The sequence below is a fragment of the Pteropus medius genome, unplaced genomic scaffold (genome assembly GCF_902729225.1).
Source record: "Pteropus medius unplaced genomic scaffold, Ma_sr-lr_union100, whole genome shotgun sequence".
Lineage (NCBI taxonomy): Eukaryota > Metazoa > Chordata > Mammalia > Chiroptera > Pteropodidae > Pteropus > Pteropus medius.
The window spans coordinates 1,899,730-1,924,283 of record NW_024352149.1 but is presented as its reverse complement, the minus strand read 5'-3'; the positions used below and the strand labels follow the sequence as shown (position 1 = coordinate 1,924,283).

General features: G+C 33.5%; 1 protein-coding gene across 6 annotated transcripts in view; it reads left to right on the top strand.

Annotated features, from left to right (window-relative positions):
- STXBP5 (syntaxin binding protein 5) overlaps nt 1–24,554 on the top strand; it is a 150,989-nt gene that overhangs the window by 68,542 nt on the left and 57,893 nt on the right. For all 6 annotated transcript variants that reach the window (XM_039846957.1, XM_039846953.1, XM_039846952.1 and 3 more), the window contains exons 9-11: nt 6,570–6,648; nt 20,818–20,972; nt 22,189–22,261. In XM_039846957.1, the coding sequence (XP_039702891.1) occupies nt 6,570–6,648; nt 20,818–20,972; nt 22,189–22,261 (307 nt within the window). The remainder of the gene's footprint in view (nt 1–6,569; nt 6,649–20,817; nt 20,973–22,188; nt 22,262–24,554) is intronic.

The window sequence follows — 24,554 nt, the reverse complement described above, 5'->3', positions numbered from 1 at the left end:
TTCACAGAGGAAATTGAGATGCTAGGTGGTCAAAACTAATAGGTGTCCATTATCAATAATAACATTTTAAAATTTAGTTTCTGGAGCTTATTTATCAGTACAGTCAATCCACTTATCAAGGACTTAACCAAGATTGGGGAACTGTTATTCTGTTAAAGGTCACTGAAGTGAAGGAAAAATAATTATATAAATAAAAGTCATTTTAATACTTTAAGGATGTTTCATACAAAAAATTCTATTAATCTGCTTTTAGATTCACCTAAAGCATAAAAATTCAATAAGCAATAACGCTATACTTCAGTTTCTTATATAATTCATTGCAAAGTTTACTCTAGTTTATATATTTGAGAGGACTTACCTAACTCCACAGAGCATATTCAAATAAGGCTTTTATTTAAAGGCAAAGGATGTGATGCAGCAGGAGAAAGAATACAGGTAAGCATTCTCAGAGACACTCCATATGCAAGCTCTTGTGGGGACTCATGTTCATACAAGGATTGTACTGAGTCTCCTAGCTCCAGCTACCAAGATTTCACTTCTAAGAATGCAAAGAGAAACTTTCAGGAAGGCTCTTCCAGTGCTAAAGTTGTTTTTGCCAAACCATTAGGCCAGTTGCCAGCCTTCAGGAAAACTACCACACTGAGGTCACCAGGAGTTTTGGACCTTGAACAAGCACATCATAAATCCCACTGCCTTTAGCCAAGAGTCAACAACAGATATCTAGGTGTCTCTAGTCCAGCTGTAAGTTAACTCCTATCTCCCCACTCATTAAGGAAAGAATACTCTCCCTATTTCAGACTAATATTAACAGTGTGATTCTCCAGTTTGAATCATTTTATTTTCCAGAATATCACTGTTCAATAGAAATATAATGTGAACTATACGTTAATTGTTAAATTCACTACTAACCATACTAATAATAGTAAAAACAAACAGGTAAAATTAATTTTGGTAATAAATTTTATTTAACCCAAAATATGCAAAAATTGTGTTCAACATATAATCAACATATAAAATTGAGATTATTTCACATTTCTTTTTTTTTTTACTTCTTGAAATCTAGTTTGTATTTTATACTTAAAACACACCTTACCTTGGACTAGCTACATTTCAAGTACTCAGTAGTCACGTGTGAGTATATACCGTAGCCAGCTCTAGCCTGAGAACATAACTGCTGTGTAATAGCTGTATCAGTAAGAAAATGTGTTCTGCATTCTAAATGCAAAATTAAAAACTCAGGAAGCACTTGTTTTTGTCAATGATCCTCACTCATTTTAATGTATCTTCATTTATGAATTCAACAGACATTTATTGATCACCTCCTATGTACAGGGATTAAATACTGGAAAGAACACATAGTCCAGTGAATGAAAATGATCTATAAGCTGACAACTATAATACATTATGATAAGTGCTGATAGAGGTATGCATAGTATGATATGGAAACGGAAGTAGTCTATATGTTTTTGGATAAAGGGTATTGGAAGATTTCATAAATTCAGGTTACAAGGGCTTGATCATGTAAAGGATGAGTGGGATGTTATGAGATAAAAAAGCATAAAAGATCATTTTAATCAGAAGGCACAAAGAAATAATCAAAAGCACAGTGGTCTTGAAAAACTGTGAATAGTTTAATATTGCCAGAGTTTACACTTCCTTTGGGCAAGTATCAGGAAACAAAGACAGAAAAGCATATGGAGGCATGAGTATATGCCATAATATGATAAAGAGAGAGTTTGAACTTCATGATGGAGACCTGGTGAATAGTTTTACCATGAGAATCATGACATTTATATTTTGGAAATATTTCTTTGATGATAGTGTATCAGGTGAGCTGGAGGCAGAAGATGGAGGCCAGTCAGGGAGCCACTGCAGTAGTAAACAATAACTAAAGAAGATTTCAGTTACGACAGAAAACAGGAGATAGGCATACCTGAATAAAATTCTGGAATTAGGATCAACAGAATTTGGACAAATTAATTCATTGTGGCTGGGCGGCTTATAGGAATGGGAAGCAGGGCATAGTAAGAGATAAGAAATCATATATAATGTGGAGGTTTATGTGATTTATCAAGTGAAATTTTTTAATTAACTAGATCTTTTCAACAATTTATCAAGTTAGTTCACAGATAGTTGAAAGAACAAGCACAGAGTTTTGCTACTCTGATAGTATAACAAGTAAGACGTGAAATGACACCTAGTGGTGAAATCTACTGATTCTCTGAACATCCTTTAATTTATATGGCTTTATAAAATCGTGGCTAGTACCTTATTACTTGATTTGATTTAGAAAATGGTTTGTTTTGGATTACAGAGGAATAAATTAACCTTTCTGGAACATAAGCAGTAGTCAGTGATACAGTTTTAAAAACGAGTTGAAAGAAAATACAGTATGCAGATCAATAGGACTAATTCCCAAGCAAGATCAATGAAGAAAGATCGCTGCAAACTGTGACATTTTTTATTTACAGAGATGATGAAACTACACTGTTAGCATCCTAACAGGGGATAGAAAAACGTTTACTTATAAAGAAATAAAAATTAGACTGCTTTAAACGTTATTATAAATTTAAATGCTAGACATATAGAGCAATATCAAAAGATTGTTGAGCAAGACAAAAAGTTAAGAATTTTGTACGTATCCAGGTTTTATTCAAGATATATAAGCTTAGACTTGAAAAACAAAACTTGCAAATATACCCAGTGCCCTTCTTTAGAAATTGTTCCAGCCACTGAAAGATTACTGGTGAATACTGAAATAAGTTAAATTGAGTTATATCTACATCATTGTTTTACTTCATAAAAAAAGTATGTAACAAAATAATTTTTGAAAATAAGTGTAAAATTTGGGTCTATAAATTATGTCAGTCTGACACTCCCACTAGAGCTTTGGTGGTAGAGGAGAAATGCCTGATGCTGGCCTTTTTCGGAGCAAACATTTAAATTCTTTACTGAAAGTTTGTATGTCTCTGAACAAATTGAAGTAGAGGTTGAAATTCTTACTTTGTTTTTTTGTACAGCATGAGGGACCACTTTTTGGATTTAAACCTTTTTTCCCATACGTTTCTTTTTTCCTTAATCCCTCTCCCACCCCAGCGATTTAGTTTTCTCCCCCGGCAATCCTTTCCAGTCCCTTATTCTGTTCTGCTTACCTCCATCACTAATCACTTCTTGATTCTTATATATTGAGATGCCAGAGGTTCGTGATCCCACTGCATCAGCATTTCTGTATAAAAAGGTGAAGAAGTGATCTCGTAGGATCCCAAGTTAAGGCAGGATTAGGTGCTCCAATACCAGCTGACATGTGTGCATTAATAAAAATTTAGAATATAAAGGTAGCATTTCATATCAGTGGAGAAAGCTATGCTGGTTCGATAATGAGTACTGAGAGGTGCATACCTTTATTACAACTTGTCACATCGTACACTTTAAATATGTGCACTTTATTCTCTGGCAGTTACAGCTCAAAAGAACTAAAAAAATTGTGCTGAGATAGCTGATAATTTATTAATTAGAGGAAAAATACCTCCCCTATTGCAAAATATATTTCAGAAAATAATTAAATATAATGAAACTATAAGTAATTACAAGAAATTGAAAGGTTTTATATGTTTTTTGTGGTAAAGAACTTCCTAAGCATGAACCAAAGAAGAGAAAGACAAAAAAGACTGATGGTTTTTTTCATGTACATACACTTCATTGTACACAAATGAGATCATATCATATGAGTCCCTGCTCCCTGAGCCTTCCCCCACATTATAGCCCAGTCCCCTTTCCTTCCCTACCATATAAGCTATATCAAAAATCTGACAGGTGTTCTTTTAAAATACATATTTCTAAACTCATACATGTTGACATAAACATATAAACATATGAGATTTGGTTTGGGTCATTATTTTACATAAAATAGTCATATTAGCCTTTTGCATTTTACTTTTCTTAATCCACTGTACTTTAGGAAAATCCAGATATCTGGCATAGCTCTAATTCATTCATTTTAATGGCTGTGTAACAGCCAACTGTTTTTTTCACAATTTTCCACAATTTATTCAGCCATTCCAAATTAAGGGGTGTTCACTTTGTTTTCAGTTCTCAAGAACTACAAATTATGCTGCCATTACCATCCTGTACCTATTCCATAGATTTTGGTTCTTTTGTACTTCTGTTTTTAATAAATGTTCTCAAACTGCTTTCCAGAAAGGCTTTATCATTCACATTTCTACCAGCTATGTATGAGTACCTCTTTCTAATGTTCCTGCCAGCGTCGGTATTAGAGTTCATTTTACTTTCTGCCATTATTATTATTATTATTATTATTATTATTATTATTACTTCCTGTTTGCTCAAGGTCTCAAAGTCAGCCAGAGATGAGTGACTGGGACCTCGACCTTCTCTTTTTCTCAGATCTTTCCTGGGCATGCACACAACCTTGGACGTGTATACAGCCTTTTAGATCTCCAGGAATATTTTAGTTCTTCAGGATATTCTTTTTAATTCCCACCCAAGCTCTTGTCTCTACTGAAACCATAGCCTTAGGCAGCTAGATATTACCAGCAGATTGCTATCATTTCTGTGATGTCCTAGAGGGTAGGGCCACCTGTCTCCTTGAGCTGATGTCTGTGTCAAATGAAATTGCCACAGTACCTAGGGAATATAGTTTTCCAGAGAGCTTCAGATTGGAACAAAATACTGATTGTGCTCTAGGGAAGCTGGTTTTAATGAAAATGCAAAGAAATTTCAGTCTTCTATGTTGACTGATACTAATGCCTTTTTTGGTCTCTAACTGGCCACTGAGCTAGGGAACAAGAAGGATGAGGATAATCCTCCATCGGAATGGCAGTCTCCCTTGTCTTACTGAGGTGCAGTTGTTTCTTTTGGGTAGACAATGTCTCACTCATTTTGTGGCTTTGCTTTGTTTCCAGAGTTTTGAAGTATTTAACTTAAATTTTGCTAGTATTTCAAATTTTGTGGGAAAGCGAGTTCACTGAGGTCCTCTCTCTGTCATTCTGGGAGTTAATCTCCTTTCTTAGTTTCCTTAGCCAGTCATAGGCATTGAGTCCACAGTGTGAACTTTAAGGCCATTGGGGTCCAAATCCAAGAAAAGCTGATGGGATTCTAATTATATTAAATTTGTAAATTAATTTTGGAAGCATTGACATTTTGGGATTTTAAATTTTCTTAACTGGAAACGTGGTAAGACTGATAGAGTTGATTATTAAAATGTATACTTCTGTACAATTTTTAAAAATTTCTGAGTATTCAACCACAAATGGCACTGGGGAAAATATGTGCAATATATTACATATATGTTAATGATCTTTGAATATTAAATTTATTTTTAAATATAGAGATTACATACAAGCATGGGTAAAGGATATAAGACATTTTTAAAAGAAGAAATATAGATGATCGGTAAGCCTAAGAATATTTAGTTAGAGATTAAAACAATATAAATTAAAATGAGATACCCTTTCCACTTACCAAATCAGAAAAAAAATAGCATTGTTTGGGTAAGGTATGGCAAAATACTCATTTACACTGCTGATGTAAATATGAATTGGTAAAATCTTTCTGGAATACAGTTTTATCCAGATATCCCTTTTCTAGAAATCAATTCTAAGGAAAAACTATTAATGTGTTCATTCATTAAATAGTTATGAATACCTATTGTATGCCAAACAATATTTGTCAGCAGGTATACATTAACAGAATACACATACACACTTAAAAACCTTTCCTTTCAAGGAATTTACATTCTTGTTGTTGAGTCAGACAACAAACAAAATATAAAGTATATTAGAATGAGATAGGTACTATGGGAGTGGATGAGGAAGCTGGGAAGGAAGAGAATAAGTGTGGGGGTAGGATGTGTGTTTGGGATCTCTAAGAATAATATTGTTTAGAATAATTAATCTCTAAGAAATGGGAATAGATGGCTTATTTTCTTATATTTTTTTGAGTTGTTTGTATAATGAACCTGTAGAAATAGATAACAGAAACTAACAAACATTTTTAAAAATAATCAGAATTCTTTGACAGTTTGAGTTCCTGACATTTTATAGAGGTTGGTGTATTTTAGCTGTCTCCTATACATTACAATGGATGGATTTTACTTTAGAAAAATAAATATAAATATATTTATAAATATAAATATATCAATTTATTAGCATAGGGTTTAATTGCATAGCCTGTCACACTTGGGTGGAAATCTGACCTAGATTTATTTTTCTAAAATTTGGATATTTTAAAATTTGAATTCATTTAGCAAATTGAAATTCTATTTTGCTTATCTGAAATTAAGAACATTGGGAAGACTATCAGTTTCATTCACTAGAATTATATGGCTTAAATGTTGTTACAAACTTATTCATTTTATTTACTTTTCATCACTGAATTTCAAACAGTAAATTTACTTGATCGTTTTAAATATCTTAATTTGTATTCAATACTTCCTTTCAGAATCACTTAAAAATGTTTCATTATATTTCACTTTCATTTTATAAACTGTCAATGTAAGAATTTAGAGTAACTTAGAATTTTAGAATTTAATTCAGGAAAATATATTTTAGGAAAACAGTTAAAGGATGGGAAGAAGCCAGAACCATGCAAACCTATCCTCAAGGTGGAGTTCAGAACGACTAGATCTGGGTAAGATTTTACTTCATTGCCAATATTCATTGTATATAATTGCTCAAGTAGCACTGAAGGTTATTCTATCATTTTTTAAATTTAGTTTTATTATGGTGACATTGGTTAATGAAATCTAGTTAAGTTTCAGGTGTACAATTGTGCGTTCAGTGCCCATGGTTAGATTCCTTTCTGTCACCACATATTTGGATCTATCATTATTTTCGAAGGCTTACTTTAGAATGGTCTAGCCCATTCTTAAATTTTATGCTTTCTTTATTTAACAAAATAACTAAAATTGGTAAATTTAGGATAAAATACTCCTGTGTCTTTAGCAGTTTTACTGTATATCTTGGAAATTTTGAATTTTTTTCTTGTCAAATTTTATACATTCTGTTAGTCTTCAGTTAACATAGTGTTTATTCACTAGTGAAAATTGTAGAATGCCAATGACGAAAAAAAGATTTAAAATTTAACCTGTTTCTACTGTATATGTTAATTATGAAAGCTTATATGTATTCTTTAAAAATTAAATCTTATTTGGCGATTGTAAAAATATAGTTTAATATTAAAGGAAGTTAGTTGTTTTTGAAGACATTGATTGTCACTATATATGGATTAGTTATGAGAACTATATGGCTTTTACAGTTTACATATTTTACATATATTTTTAGTATACTACAAATGTTATATTTTTGAAAAAATTTTAAATGTTTCTTTGAAAATTCTGTATCTTTTTAAACTCTAAAGTAGTCCTTTTATTTATGTTCTGGTGCGCAGAAAAAGTGTGCGGTTTTACTCACTATAGCCATGTAAGAGAGTGAATTTATGTAGTATACATAGGCCAATGGTTTTCAAATTGTGGTTCCTGGGCCAGCAGCATTAGCTGAGAACGTGTTAGAGATACAAATTCTCGGAGTCCACCCCAGATTTGCTGAATCTGTGTCTGTGGATGGAACTCAGTAGTCTGTGTTTTAACTAGACTCACAGGAGATTAACTTGTATATATATATTTTTGTATTCCAGTTTATAACTGCCAGTTATTATATCTGGCCTACTTCCCTTTTTAATTTCTTCGCCCAGTCTCATTCAACTCAGCCTTGTTCTCACTTAGTAAAAGACAGTAGGCTGAAGAATCATAAGAGTGCTATTTTTTCCCCTGGATCTTCTTTAGCCTTCTTTTGGGATCCAGCAGATATACTGTGTTCAGAAAATAGGCAGAATGAACTCCACGAGGAATAGCATCCGTTTAATGGACTATGGCATCTCTCACTCTGTGACTTTTGGCACAGAGTTATCTGACTTCTTTTTGCTTCATTTTCCTCAATGATGACATAAATGTGATAATGGGTCAAAAGGTTGTTGTGATGAATTGAAATAATCATATATTCAAAACATTTCATACAGTGCCTGGTATATAATAAACTTCCTATAAATGGTTGCCCTTATTTTTATTAGAAAACCTCCTACCACCAATTTTTAAAATTTGCTTTATTTGTCCTATGGCAAAGAAATATTAATGGTAAAAGCTTGGCAGCAAAAAAAAGGGGGGTAGGAGGAGGTGAGGGTGAAACAAGAAAAAATCTTGTATTTATAATACAACATAAAAGGAATTATGTAAACATTTAAACTAATAGCCCTAATTGTCTTCTGAATTATCTATTTATTTTAACAAGTATTGATTGAGAATAAAGGCAAAAGTCCAGGGAAGAATTGTTTTCCCTCTTTGCTCTACCTGTTCCCATTTTCACTCCCATATAGTGGTAACACTTATGAATCCCTGGTTTCTTCCAGGATAGCAGCAGTCCTTTTCCTTTTGTAGGATTAGAAGTAAAAGAAAGTTGGGCTGTTTTGTATGCACTTGTAGATACTGTAAAAATGATCAATAGGATCACCCTCTTATAACAGTCTTCTCCAGCTTTCCAATTTCTTTTTTCACCTGGGATAGGACATTCAGTAAATTAAACAGGTTTTTCTTTTTTCTCACTCTTTCTTGAGAACTACTGCACTCCCCCCTCCCACGTAGAGCAGAATCACCCTCAGTTAAGTAAGCTAGACGGCTCTCACTTTTTTCCTGTTCCTAGCAAGTGTCTTGGGCAGATGCCAGCAGAAGGTGTTCTGTTGGTCCTGTTGACAAATTACCAAAGTTTACTAGAAGAGCCACCCTTCCTGCCTCAGGACCTTCTATATTTTCTTCTCTTTACCTAGAAATCATTCTAGGGAGATTCCCTTTTATTCTTCATAGCTCAGCATGAATGTCACTACTCTCAGGACATATTGGATCTCCCAGTAATATATTCTTAAAGCATGCTGTATTTGTCCTTTACAGAACTTATACTTATCATTAATAATGAAATCGTGAAATTACGTAAGGCACATTTCTCCCATTAAATATTCAGCTCAGTGAAAGCATGAGACATAATTGTCTCAGTTCTAATTGTCTAGCTTCTAATGTAGTGTTACTAAATGTGAGGAAGAAAATGATAGGCTGCTGTACAGAAAAGCATAGCCATAAAAAATTAGCTGTTATCTGTTAATGATAAAAGCATAGTTTAACTCTGAGACACAGGAAAACTCTGACAAAAAAATGGAATCAAGATGTTGTGTAAACTTCTATTTCCTAATAAAATAAAGCATCTATTATACCAGGAGAGATGAGACATAGGGAACAGTGACAATATCATTAATATGGCATTTTAATAGCACTTTTATTAAAGACATGACACTATTCTTTATATGACCAATTCTTTTTAAAAAACCAAAAGTTAAATGTTAAGTCAATTCTGTTGACGTTGTTTCTTTGAAAAATGAGTGTGACCCAGGCCTGAAGTTCTGCAGCTAATGGTGCTGGAGAAGGTAGTTAGGACGGTGGCTCAGGGGCCAGACCATCTGGGTCTGAATCTTGCCTCAGGAGTTCACTGTGCAACCTTGAGCAAATCAACTAAGACTCTCTGCCTATTTCTTCTTCTGTAAGATGAGAATAATATTATGTACCTCATAGAATTGTTACGATTAAACAAACATACAAAGCACTTGGAACATACTCTTTAAACCAGTTGTCTCACAAATCACTTGTCTCAAAACAGTGATTGATAACCTCTAACAGACATCTAAAATGTGGTTATTCTATGATTTTACTGTCACAAAAAAGTAGACCAGTGGCAAGGTTGACCAGACTCTATAATAATTGAAGAACCTCACTAAAATTCTTCCCTAGATTGAGAAACACTGTGATTTAGGGCAATAATTTTTTTAAACTAATCAGATGATGGTTGTGACTATTGATCATTAACTTATCGACTAGAATAAGAAACAACAGAGTGCATTGCACATTTTAAGGATCAGTATTGGTTCATGAAACTTTTGTTCAATTGTATATATTTATAATTTATGTTGTATCATGAAGTAAAATGTACTTCTTACTGTGAGTCATAATTATAATATTTGAAAGTTTCTGATTTAGTGGAAATAACTGAGGCTTTGGATTGTCAGACTTGGATTCAAATCCCAGTTTTGCCTCTTATTAACTATTATCTTCAGCAAGTCATTTAACCTCACTGACCCTCTCTCTTTACCTCAGTGAAATAAGGATAGTAATTCCAACTCCATAAGATTGTTGTGAAGAACTAAAAGAAATAATATAATCTGTTGGGACATGGTAGGTGTTTGATTAGATTATAGTTCCTTTTCTCTATTTCTACATTTTCTTCTCAGTAGCGGACTACATAAGAAGTTGTAGGTAGGACCAGACTTTCAACAAGAAGCAGCTCGGGATGGGTTCGAGTTTTCAGACAGGTACGCCACTGAACTCCTTAAGGTGTTCTGCATTACAGAGCATTAGAAGAGTTAGTTTCCTTTAAGAAATTGAGCACCATTCAAAGAATCACCAGAGAGTAAATAGTTTAGACTTTGCAGGCCATGTGGGTCGGTCACAACTTTTCAGCTCTGCCATTGTAGCCCAGTAGCTGCCATAGACATCATACATGAATGAATGCAGCTGTGTTCCAATGAAACTTTATTTACAGACACTGACATTTGAATTTCATGTGTCATGGAATCTTTTCCTTTGTGTATTTTTTTCAATTATTTAAAAATATAAAAATTATTCTTAATTTTCAGGCCATTAGAAATGGGCAGCAGGCCATAGTCTGCTGAAGCTTGATATACACACACATACACATATGATGATATTTTTAAGTTTATTTTCAGGAAGAGTATTTGCGTTTATAGCCCCCACCCTCTCTAGTGCCAGAATGTACTTTCAAGTGGTTTAGAAGGTAACGTGATTTCTTAAATTTTAACTATATATATGGACTAAAAGCTGTAGGTAGATAACCTGTGTAAGAATGTGGACACACACTATAATAAAAACTCAAGATACATTTGTGACATTCTGATTCTGAAAACATCTAAAAGTCTCTTCCAGTAACAGCCCTGCCGTCTTGCTGCCACTGAGGTTCCTCTGCTCTTCCCAGGGCCTTGTTTCCAGTGAAGGAACTTAACTCTCCGAGCCCAGAAGCAAACACCCTCTGCACAGAGTGCTGCCTCTCCAGAACACAGGCTCACTCTCGCATAGTCGCTTCCTTCCTCACCATGGATTGTTCTTCAATAACCATATCTGTTAACGCTTATGCTGTACTTCCAGACACTCTTCTAAGTGCTGTACACATACAAACTTATGTAATCTCAGCAACAACCCTATGAGGCAGGTATTGTTGTTATGTCTGTCTTGCAGATGAGGAAACTGAAGCAGAGAGGATGAGTCACTTTTCAATGTCATACAGCTCATAAGTGGCAGAGCCCAGATTTAATTAAGTCTGTACTCTGAACCACACTGCACTTCCTTTTTAATGAAACCTACTCTCTGTTCACATTAATCTCCAATCCCCAAAATCATACTCATACCTGCAGATTCCCCAATAAATGCTCTACTAAATTACTTACTAAGAAACTGCAGATGAACAAACTTTTCTTCATTCACAGATATGTTGACTGTAGAGAACAATGTTTTAGACTCACAGGTTTAGTAGTAGTCTTTACATCGGTAAATACGTTTGTATTCTCTTCCTTTTATCATACCTGCAGCTTGTTCTCTGCTCTTCTCTTGTCACTAATGTATTAAAGTCAGCAAATGTTTCCTATTCATTCTCTCTTCTCCATCTAAATTCTTTCTAAGCCATAGCAACAAGAAGAGAAACTCATTTGGACAGCATGCCAGCTTTCAGAAACAAAAGCGTTTTCCTTTTGTATTGTCTTAGCAAGTCTCATATCTTTACTTGAGACAAAAATAATTAATATTTGAACTCAACACCGTTACTTACATAGTTTGGCTTCCAAGCACCAAGAAGAAAAAATATTAGTAGATGAAGTGAACATTCATTATTTGCTTACAATATGCCAGGTATTCTGCTATGCAATTTGAATGCACTGTCTTTCATAATTCTCATAAACAGCACTGTCGAATGGGTACTTTTATTGTCTCCATTTGGAGATGTAGATATTGAGTCAGAGAGAGCTTAAGTTAACTTGCCGCAAGAACCACGGAGCTGGAATTTGAGCCCAGGTTGACTTCGGAGCTAGACCTCTCAATCAGTACACCAAAGGTTTTCACATAGCATGGGTGAGGATAGAATTGTCCTAATGATTCACAGGTCACTCAGTTTGCGGAGAACTGGACTTGCTTTTAAATTTCCTAGCTTATCAGATCATAAACCTAACATTAAATCATACTCCATACAAGTAATCTCACTAATGTGAACTGAGAGGAAATCTGTGCCTTTGGCAGGCTGGATAACTTAATGCAAGTAACCCTAGCTACTCAGGGCTAGAGAGCTTCAGAGATCACTTCCAGGCTACAAATTTAACTTTAAATTGGTGAAGCCTAGGTTAGGTTTTTATAGTCTCCCATTGTGGTCAGGGTACTTGGTCTTACACCTGTTTAGGAAAAATCCACAGGCAGATTATATTTAATTGCAATGGAGGAGACTTCTTTGAGTTGATGATCTCAAAATTTTAAATGCTTCCTCAGGTAACCTTTCCTGTTTTCATGTTACTTTTACTGTTTTGGCCAGAAACTTTCCATCTTAAGTTGGCTAATTCTCATTTTATCACTATCTTCAGAGACATTCTTAAGACCTACTTAGTTTTATCTTTATCTTCATTCTCTCAAAACTGGAGCATTTTCTCCCAGTCTTATTTTTCAGACCTCATACCTAACTGCTATAACTTCTCATTCACTTTTTAAATTTGACGTGAAATGCCTTAACACTTATGGTATAATCCCACATAACTAGGAAACTGAGAGTACTAGATTCAGAACTCTGTCTTCTGAAATTAGAATACCTCATTTAGTAGCTATTTAAGTATATGCTATTTATTGAATTTTGTCCTTGGCGTCTATCAATTTAAAGTGCTAAGATCCCTCTATTGTAAAGCCTTTCCCTATATTTAGTTTTTAATTTATTACTGCCAAATTAAAACTGATGTCACATAAGTCTGCTGATATAAAAATCCATTTTTATATCATTGGCGAGTTTTACTTGTTAACTTTGAAAGTAAACATGTATTGAGCACTTTGAACTACATTCAGCCAGTGGCAGCTGCTAAAATTAAGGTGACATTGCTTAAGTGTAAGTCAAAGGAACACGTACAGAGTGATTCCCTGGTAGTTCAGAACCCTGTAGAGCCAAGGCTGCCAGCACTGGTATTTTATCCTGAAAGACACCAAAAGAAACAGGTAGAAAGGAGGACTACTAGATTCTGGACGGGAAAAAAAAATATATTAGGAAACATGGGATATCATATCCTTGAAATGTTTATAAGGAAAAGTAAGTTAAGTATTGCTTGCTGCTATAGAAAAATTGACTAGAATGATAACAGAAGAAAGATTCGGAAATATATGTTGTAGGATGGATTAATTTGTAAGACGACTTTATTAGCATCATTTCAAACACGAGCCACGATATAGGGACAAGAAAGAAAAAGAAATAGTGTATTCATCATAGAAAATACTAGTTTAGAACATGCATTCGGTGAATTCAGCAGTAGACATGAGTAACAATTATATGTCAGGAAGGGTAAGGCAGATTTTCATTTTCATTTTAAGTTAAGGAAGACCTTATGATTAATGTCCGAATTGCAAATTTGTTGGCATTGGAGACACTGAAAATGAAGAGAATAATTTTGGAAGAAAGTTTTTGAGTGACTTTCTTATGATGAGTACAAAATACAGATAGAGAAGATAACTTTCTTTTTAAAATACGAAAGGCATCGCCATGTGATTGTATGATCTAGATACATTCTTCTAGAAAATTTTTTGGCCGCAGAACTAAAGTGTTAGAATTAAGACAAGTTTTTGGTCCTGAAATGGAACATTGAACTACATGAAGTATATGACAAGAATAAAAGGTGTAGTCGAGGGAGTATGCTAGCTAAAGGATGGAGAGAAGTGAAGAAATAAATGATGGAAAATGAGACTTCTGGCCCCTGCTGCCATGAGCAGTACACATTAAACACTTGGTAGACGCTTGTTGAATAGATGATGAGTCATAAGAATATTCTGACTTAATTTGTACAGTTATTCTTGAGTGGCCTGGGAAGCAGAAAAATTTGTCAGCATAAAGTACATTTTAGTACTTGAATGCAGAATGTAGGGACAAATATGTAAATATCATTTAAAACTGGCAAACCATTTTGTGTATTTCAGAAGAAAAATGCATTTTTAAATGTATAATTAGCACACAATTATTAATCTTATTTTTATCCACTATTAATATTTTATTTTCTGAATTGTTTTTGGAAGTATTTAGGATTTTTTTTTAAGTTCTGGCATTAAGTAAAATCCTCACAAGAGAATCATACTACCAGTAATTCCACTATTCCAAAACAATTTTTTCATTTGTTCATTTTCCTTAAGCTTTTTTTCAGATACCTATTTTCACTTACTGTATTCTTAGAGCATATTGCAGTTTGGCATTTTTTTCTACATAATATTTTTAAAGCATTACTATCAGTTTTGTTAATAGTTTTAAGGGCTGCATAGTTAACTCATAGTCTTCCCTTTTTTCAAACATTTAGGTTTTTCAATATCAGGTTTTTAATATTATAGATAAAAACATAGTAGTAAACATATTCTTTTTATATTATAGATAGTACAGTAGTACAAATCTTTTGTTGAATTGTTTCTTTACAAGAAATTTCCAGTTGTGAAATTTTGAAGATAAAAGATTTTTATGAATCTTAACAAATTGCTGCATTACTTTTTGAAAATATATGTGTATACTTTAGGTAACTGAGTTTAAAATACGATTTCACCAGTCTAATTAATGTAGGGTTATTTTTGTTTTATTAATTCACTAACCTTAAAATTCAGCATTTATGCTTTAGAATTCTCTCATATTCTATAACCACCATGTGAACTCCTAAATGACTGCTGTTCCTGGAAATGTAACCTGCTGTGATGGTAGGGGGTGGAAGTTAAATTTAAATTTGTATCTACATAAGAGCAGCAGTGATTCATAGAAAGTTTCCAACCAAATTTTTTGCAAGCAGTCTTCCCGCTAAGCATTGATGTTTGTGCAGGGAACAGAAATTACTCGTATGCTTGTCTGTTCCCTCCTGTCTAGAAACTATCTTATGAGTTTATCAAAGTTGATCTGTTAGTGGTTGATAACAATTCTTCACTTAGTAACAGTTCTTCCATTTCTAAAATCCTAAAGTAGAATTAAAAACCTTGTAGTTTTTTAATGTATATTATTTGTAAAAGGACACAGTTTCATTTCAGACCTAATTGTTTTCAAAATTGTTACTTATTTGTTCAGGCATTCAGATATGCCCCTCTTATACTTCCTCTAATTTATTCATCATACTTTTCCTACTCCTAAAGTTCATTCTGAGCTTTCCTACAATTTCTTCTTATAGAGCCATACCACCTTTGTCATTTAAATTGGTTCTCTGGCACATCCTTAAAGCTTTATGGATTGTTTAGGCTAATCTAAGGATAAATTTCTTATCATTATTTATGGTAATCTATGTTTTTTCCCCCATCCTTAAAGGTGATTTCACTTATGATCTATACATAGACTGAATATCTTATCTTAGTTATGATTCATCGATAGTTCTAGTACTTTTACCTAACGGCTTATAATATGTATTGATATCAGATTGTATGATTTAGATTCTGCCTTTCTAGAGGACAGGGATCAAATCCATGTTAGACCTTGTCTGAATTAGTAAACATTTGATCTTGTCCAGAAAATCCACGGAAACATTTGGTCCGCCCTCAAAGGTCCTTGATATTTGGTCATATTTGGTACCATCTAAAACATCCATTGAGGCATTTGGTCCATGATTTGTTAAAAAGGGTTATTATTGACAATACAGCCACAACACATTTGTTGGACCAATAAAACATGATAGTACTTTTATTAAACCTTTAGCCAGAAGTACAAATAAATGTTATGGGCCATTTGAACCCAAGGACATTTTTGACAGAAACAGACATCAAGGACCATTGGTATAGACTGAAAACACTCATGGACATTTTCGATATAACCAAATTTCAACAGCCTTTTGGCGTGGACCACATGTCTCCATGGACATTTTAAGCAGGACCAAATTTCAAGGACCTTTTGGTTTTGGTGTGGAACAGATGTCTCCGTGGATGTTTTGTATAGGACCAAATATCCTGCAAGGTCTTGTATGCAGTAAATGAGTTTGGAAACTATGCAGCGTTCTCTCATAGGTAAACTTTGACATCATACTTATAACATTGTGAACCTTATATGCAGTCCATTTAATCACAAATTAATTCCACATGGCAAAGACTATATTGAAGATTTTAAGTTTCATTTTGAACAATACTTAATTGTAAACGTAGTTAAATTCTCATATTTGTATTGTTAGGAGAAAGAATCCAAAGTAATGGACTAATGTGAATTAGTGTTGTGTCCTTGTATCTTAAACAACCTACGGGTACACACTATAATACATCAAAATCCAAAAGCATAATTTTTGTAGAATTTTTATCGTTAGATCTACCAAATTCTTTATCTTAGTGACTATTGAGCAGTAGGTTTAGTGGTAATTAAGACGTATATTTGACCAACACTTTTTAGGATACCTGGCCAAAGCAGAGGAGCACAGAGGCAACATTGGCATTCTGTGTCCCGAAGGAGCCCGTAACACAAGAGAAAGGAGAAAACAATGACAACTAAGTGTGGGAAATGCTGACGAGGGTGCTGAGGAATACAGGAAGGGCATCAACTCATTCAGGGTGGGTGGGCCGGAAGAGGTTTTCCTGAGGAGATAATGATTGGACTCGGTTTTAAAGGAGAAATAAGAATTACCCAAACAGAAAATGAGGGGAATTATATCTCAGGCAGTGAACAGCTTGTACAAATGCTATTGTAATAATATAAGCTGCAGGTTATTGGGGCTAGAACTAAAGTAATTGTGGAAATGAGATGGAGGAGACATGTGCTTGAGATCCTAATAGAGTGAACAGGATGTGTCCTCAAGATCTGGGGCTGTGTCATATATTACTGTGTGTTACTTGACTCGCTGTGTTGCAGCCACGCTGGCGTTTTAGTTTCTCAAGTCCACCAGGCTCATTCCTAACTTGGGGTCTTTGCAGTGGTTATTCTTGCTGCCTCAGAATGTACATCCCTTTCCCCCAAGCCCGAGATCTTCGAATGGCTGGCTTTTCTTCATTCCGGTCCAGCTCATCTGTCATTACTTCAGGTCTTTCCTGACCACTGAGACTTACAGTTACCCCTCGAGCCCCTCCCTCACAGGCAGCCCATCTCTCTATCTTGTTTTATTTTCCTCATAACACTTACCATAGTATGCTTACTATTTGTCTAGACTAGACATGAGAGCAGTGTTTTATTTTTAGGGATACAGGTGCTCAAAAAAATAATCAAGTGAATGAATGGGTAGTGTTATGGAACCAAGTTGAGCAAATTGGTTATACAAATGGCTTTCTGGGTAGAAGCTCCTACTTTCAGTAAGGAATGCTTCTTATGGAAACAGCTTCAGCCAAAGTTATTAAGGTCAGCCTGGGGAAGTTAATCAGAAGCGGAAAGCATATATGAAGTGTCTAGCCTCTTTAAAAGGACTTTCAAAATTAGGAAATGTCCAAATTAACACCTTCCTAACCTGATATCTTCAAAAATGAGGATCTTGGGGAATACCTAACGTCATTAATAGGAGTTCTACTTAAATTCCACTTAAAGTAATGGAATAAAATTACCTCTAGACCTTATAATAACATACGAAAGGCCAACTTTTATTTAAAAAAAATAGATTCTACACCTCCATAAATCACATATTACTTAGAAATAGTCTAGCTCTCTAGAACTTTTAATGTAAATCTAAATGCCACTAAAGACTTGAATATTATAATTTCACTGTCTAGTGTTAAAAATATTTAACTTTATTATTTTGTTTATGACTAATTTCTCCTTGTAAAATATTTATGTCATTACTATTTACTCATCAAGGTTTGAGTCATTATAATGAAAAAGATCAAACCTGTTGGAGTGCAGAGAGGGCAGGTGATTCCTGCTTGGCAAACTTAGATGATTTTTTAAAAAGAGCACATAAAAGGAAAAAATATATATGCATGCATTTATTGCTGGATTTGGGAAACTTTCATTATTATGAAAACTCTTACCTCGATATTTCTTTCAAACTAATTCTTATCCTTATTTATTTTTTAATTGCATATTTTTTCTCCTACATTTGAGAAAGTACAGTCGATTTACAAGGCCACTGAACATTTAGTTGCCTTTTGAAAATAAACTTAATTTTAATGGTCTTATGTAATACTATGTTAACAGTTAAACTGTCTAATAACTGGTCATCTACCTGGCATTCTCAGTAGCTCCATGGAAATTTAATTCGGTAATGTTTAGCTCAGCATCTACCTATTCATGCTTCTTATATTAACAATAGCTTTTTTTTTTAAGTTGGCTCTATGTAAAAACACACCTATCAGACTATTTTTGAAATAGTACATATAAAATACCTTGCCTGAGCTTCCCACTCTGTACAAGTTGTTGGACTCCTCACCCTTCTTCCCTAGTATTTTAGTTCAGTTGTATGCTGTATTTCAAAGTACAGAAGAGAGGAAATATATTGTTTATTCAATATAGGTGACAAAAAGTGGAAGAGAATCAAATATCTTTTCTGAGCACAGACATAATAATCATAGTATGCTAGGAAATCGAAACAATGAATGTATGGGTTTAGTTCTCTTCAGGAAAAATTTTAAGTTCTGGTTACTGTCACATAGCTGAAACAGTAATATTACCCAAATTAGATTAGTGGTAAAAAAAAAAATCTAAATGATAAGAAAGTAGACAGTGATTAGGATAACATACATTTCTATTAATTCCTTTATTTACCTACAAAGTGCTGTTTTGGATATAACAATGAACAAAACTGACAAAACGCCTTGTCCTTATGGAGCTTACATTTTCATGAGAAAAACAACAAGCAAAACAAATTCATTTTAGCAACAAATGCTATGAAAAAAACCATAAAGCAAAGAAAACAGATACATGAAGATGTAGTTTTAAATAAGAAAATACTGTACACATAACCACATATATACTCATTATTTGAGATATTGTAGATAGATAAAATGTTTAAATATGAAAAACAATTGAGTTATTTGACCTCATATTTATATTTACTTATAAATTATACACCTATAGTACTATTACTTCTCTAAGTAAATTTCAGTAGAGCTTATTGTTTTAGATAAAAATGAATATTATTTAGAAGTTTTAATTTTTTTTCCTACATATCACAAGAAGGAAAGTTTTCACAATGAGTGAGAATGATTATTTTATGATGATGACAACAGTAGGTAATTCTTACTTTGACTGTAGTGTGTGCCCAGTATTGACCCCAGTGATTCACATATGTTAATTCAGTAATCATAGTTTGGTAGGTACTTATCACTCTCTCCATTTTATAGTTGCAGAAGCTAGTCACAGAGAGGTTAACTACCTTGTCCGAGATCATGCAGAAAGTAAAACCAGAGCTAAGATTAAAAATGCAGTCCATTTAGATCCAGAACTAGCACTTTTAACTATTACATATCATTACATATTGCTCATACTAGATGTGAAGAGGAGGAAGATAGATATACCGGCCATAGAGTAAGCATTAAGAAACTGCCTAAAAATCACAAGTGAAAAGATTTAAGAAAATCATATACAGAATATTTTAAATCATCTGTATAATATACCACAAATAACTTTTTAAATCATCTATATAAATGTACCACAAATAACTTCCCCACCAACAAATGAGAAGACACATATGGCAGATCAAGAACTAATTTCCTTATAGTGCAAAGAACTCTTACAAACCAATTAAAAAAGGATTACTAATCCAGTAAAAACATGGACAAAAAACATGAATACGCAAGTCAAAGATAAAGAAATACATAAACCAAAACATGAAAAGATACTTAGTGTCTTCTCATTCGCATATTCAGATATGCAGTTTTAAGAAGTGAGTCTAGATAAATCATTAAATTTAATAATGTCTAATGGGGAGATAGAGTTGTAGAACTAATTAGACTTGGCAAGCTGGCAGCTGATAGGTGTGCATGGGAGCTGTGGGTTGAGAGCATCCAGCCAAGTTTCCATGAGAGAATTAAGCCCTGCAGAAAATCATTCGGGTGACTATTTTCTCAGTTTTCTCCAGGGTGTTTGTAGCTAGTACATTTTCATTGTATCAGTGAGAAGTTAATTCATTACGTACAATGGATGCCTTAGGGCATTAACGTTCTCTCTTGTAACTTCTCTTGAGAGAGCTTGATTATTAGGATTGGAAATAAAGGCAATCCACCTAAGAGACTTCTCAGCAGAAGCCCACAGAGAATTTTTTGACAACAGTATAAAGAAGATAAAGGAAAAAAATTTAGGGACCAACAGGAGTTATAAGATTCAAGTGTGGTCAGTGTTCATTCTTATTATAGGTTAATTTTCAAGAATTCACCTGTGTCTTACTTAATGCAATTTAAAAATCCACATGCAAATATTCAATTACTTGATGCATAAAAATGTTAGAATTTAAGATTTGATTATTTCACTAAATAAAAAATTTATGCTATAGCAAGAAAATAGTCTCCACCATACTATTTGTAAACCTTACTATGCATTTTATTTCCAGGGAACCTTTTATTATATTATCAGGAGGTTTGTCATATGATACTGTAGGAAGAAGACCTTGCCTCACAGTTATGCATGGGAAAAGTACTGCTGTACTAGAAATGGACTATTCAATTGTTGATTTTCTAACACTGTGTGAAACACCGTACCCCAATGGTAAGTTCTGCACCTTTAAAACTCACTCACTCTCTATAGATGTCCATTATATAGAACAAAGAATATGTTACCTGAGTAGTTTCCTTGTGCTCATTCTTCTGGGAGGAGATGCTGCCTTCATAACTTCGCAGATTTTATTTCGGAAGTTAATTTTGTTTAATACACTTTATCTGTTTAATATTATATTTTAGTAGTAAGTGCCTTTGAAAGATTGAACTGTCCATATCAAGAAACATTTTAAAATTCTGTAAAATACTATTGTATTAATCAAGGTTCTCCAGAAAAACACAACCCCTGGTAGATAGATCTAGATAGAATTTAAGGACTTGGTTCATGCAATTGTGGGAACTGATAAATATAAAATTTATAAAGCAGTCCTACAGACTGAAAATTCAAGGAAGAGTTGATGTCACAGTCTTCAGTCTGAATTCTTAAGGGTGGAAACTCAGGCAGGTTTCTGTGTTGGCTTCTTGAGGCAGAATTGCTTCTTTTTCAGAAAAACCTCAGTCTTTGCTCTTTGGGCAAAGATGGGTTGATTGGATGGGGCCCAACCACATTATCTAGGAAAATCTGCTTTACTCATCATCTATGGATTTAACTGTCAATCTCATCTAAAACATACCTTCACAGCAATAGCTAGACTTGTGTTTGACCAAACTCGGCACCATGGTCTAACCAACTTGACACATAAAATTAACCATCACAACTAGCATATAATATTTCATGAAGAATTTAAATCTGGATCTTTCTTCATTTGAAGCTAATTGAGATGTAAAGATTTCATGTATTTTGTAATTAGCAGGAACATATAAAATAACTAAAAAAGAGATTGTAATATTATAATGGTACTCCATTGAGTTCCTATGAGCTCCAATAATGAATGAGAGTTGTTCTTACGGCTATTCAGATTTAAAATTTGGGTTGTTCATGTTTTAAAATTTTGGGTTGTTCATGTAAGACAAGAAGCTCACAGAAGCTACTATGAGCTTCTTGTCTTACTTATGCTTGTAAAACTGAAATAGCTTTGTAAGAGTTATTATATACATTTATCTCATTTAAAACATACTAGCCTTATATTATATGAAGTGCAAGATGAGATTAAATACTTGAAAGAATGGAACAAAATAAAATGAAAACCAAGCAAAAAAAGTTCATTTAATTTGCTGTCCTCTTGCATATTTGAAACAGTTGTTCATATATTATTTTCCAATTCCAGATTTTCAAGAACCATATGCTGTGGTTGTTCTTCTAGAAAAGGATTTAGTACTTATAGATCTTGCACAAAATGGGTAAGAAATAAAAATTAGTAGGCGATTATTTTCATATGTGGTGAAAAAGTATTCTTTTTAGCATAGGGTGGGCAGTTTCATTTCTTAGAAAACGCTGTGTTTATATTTATAACCTTGACCTCTTTTTAGAGTTCCAGGTGCACATTTCTGATTACCTGCAAAAGTTCTCTATTATGCTGATCAAATAGAACTTCTATTTTTTAGGTCAAATTTTGTGGAATTTCTGAAATTTTATGCGATTCAACCTGATACTTGCAAGATACCCTTGGGGCACACAAAATCAGCAGGCCCAAAGTCGATCCCATCACAGTTTACCTGTAGACGAGCTGTTGTAGTTTCTCCAGCAAATTCTCTCTGTCGTAGTGTGTCGTGAATACCATTGTCAGATTAATTTTACATATAGCACCAATCTTGTTTCGCTCCTTAAACTGCTCTCGTTCTCTATTGTGTATTTTTTTTTTTTTTTAATTTAAAAACACTTTCTCAGCCTGCTACTCTACACAGTAGGAATTCAGGGTACCTTTCCAACCTGTTTTCTCGCTTGTCTTCTTGCAGGTGCCTTATTCCCTAGAAAAACTGAGTTGGGTGTAAAGCAAACATCACACTTCCATGTTCTTTCTTGTATAGTTCTCAGCAGCTGAAACATTCCACTTGCTTCACTGCTGTAAAAAATCCATATAACTTTCAAAGTCAGCCTTCTTTTCCTCTTCTAGGTTTTCCTATCCTCTCGTAACCAGCTATATCATATCTCATATGTAAATTTCCACCGTAACTCCTTTGTAACTTTTTATGCTTTTGCCATGTTCTGCTTTTTCTAACATCGATGATACGTTTACTGATATGTTTACTTAAAAATTCTTTGAATAGAAGAACATTATATTATCTATTTGTATCTCCTGAGAGATAATCATTAAATATGAGTTTACCCATTCAATATTTCAGTATTTCTCAATTGGGGGCCAATGTCGTCCTTCAGGAGATATTTGGCATTGTCTCTGCAGACACTTATTGAGAGGAGGCAATGCTACTGCCATCTAGTGGTGGCGAACAGGGATGCTGCTAAACATCCGCAGTGCCACAGGCCAGTTCCCCACAGTAATTATCTGATCCAAAATGTGCATAGTACTGCAATTAGGAAAACCCGAAGTATAAGTGAGCAATATTATTTCCCTTATTTCAAGTCATTTTTAAATTCATATCAACTTAGCATGTGCTACTTGTAATAATCAATTGGTTTTGTTTTGCTTTGTTTTGTTTGAAAATAACAATACCATTGTGGAACAAAAGAATTTTGAAACGTTATTTCTAAATAACAGTCATAGAATAACTTATTCTTAATACGATCATATATTTTTTTACCTAGGTAAGTTTTCGAATAGACTTTTCACATGTGTTTTGTACTAAGATATATTTAAGTTAAAGAAAATACTGTGTAAGTACCTGTGACTAGGCGTTTTATTTAGCAAATGTATCAGTTAAGTGTGTAATGCTAGTAGAATAATTGAGCTAAGAATTATAAACTGTGTTTATAAAAAGAAAAAAGTTGTCTGCTATTTTTTAAATGCATGTTTTTGTTTTTGTTTTGTCATGTGTTTTTTTATGTGTGATTGAGGAGGGAGTGATGACAGTTGAGTCATTTTGAAGTGCAGAAAGGACTTCTCTGAATATTTTCTCCCTTAACTTTTTAATTATTGTCAATAGTAGGATGATCAAGATATCTAATTTTTGCAGATTAGCCATTCTGAACTTTTTGGACTTTTTTTAGCTAGTTTCTGGTTTTCTAGATATTTTAAAGTAACCATTCTCAATTCTAAAAACTTTAGAACCAGAAAAGAAATATCATTGTATATTTAGTTAGGATTTTAATTAATTTTATGATTTTCAAAAGCATATTTTGCTTTATTTAATATAATTTCATATCTAGAAAATATTTAAGATGGAATTTTACTTACATTACCACTAAAACAGAGCATTTCTAGATTAAATATTGCACTAGGCATTACACTGATGGAGAAAAAAAGAATTGAAAATTTGTATTAGCTCAACTGATATAAAGATTAGGTATCTGTTCATCGAGAACATTATAGCGTAATGGTTAAGAACACAGTTTTAATTGTGCTGCTTCTAGTTGGCATGCTTGTAGCACATTACTCTCTCTGTCTTTGTTCTTCAGTAAAATGCCTGTATTATAAGTTTAATGCAGGAAATAAATTAGATAAATATATATAAAGCATTTGTCTCATGTAGAACATGGTATGTAGTTCCAACTGCAGCTTTTCTGTTTACTATTCTA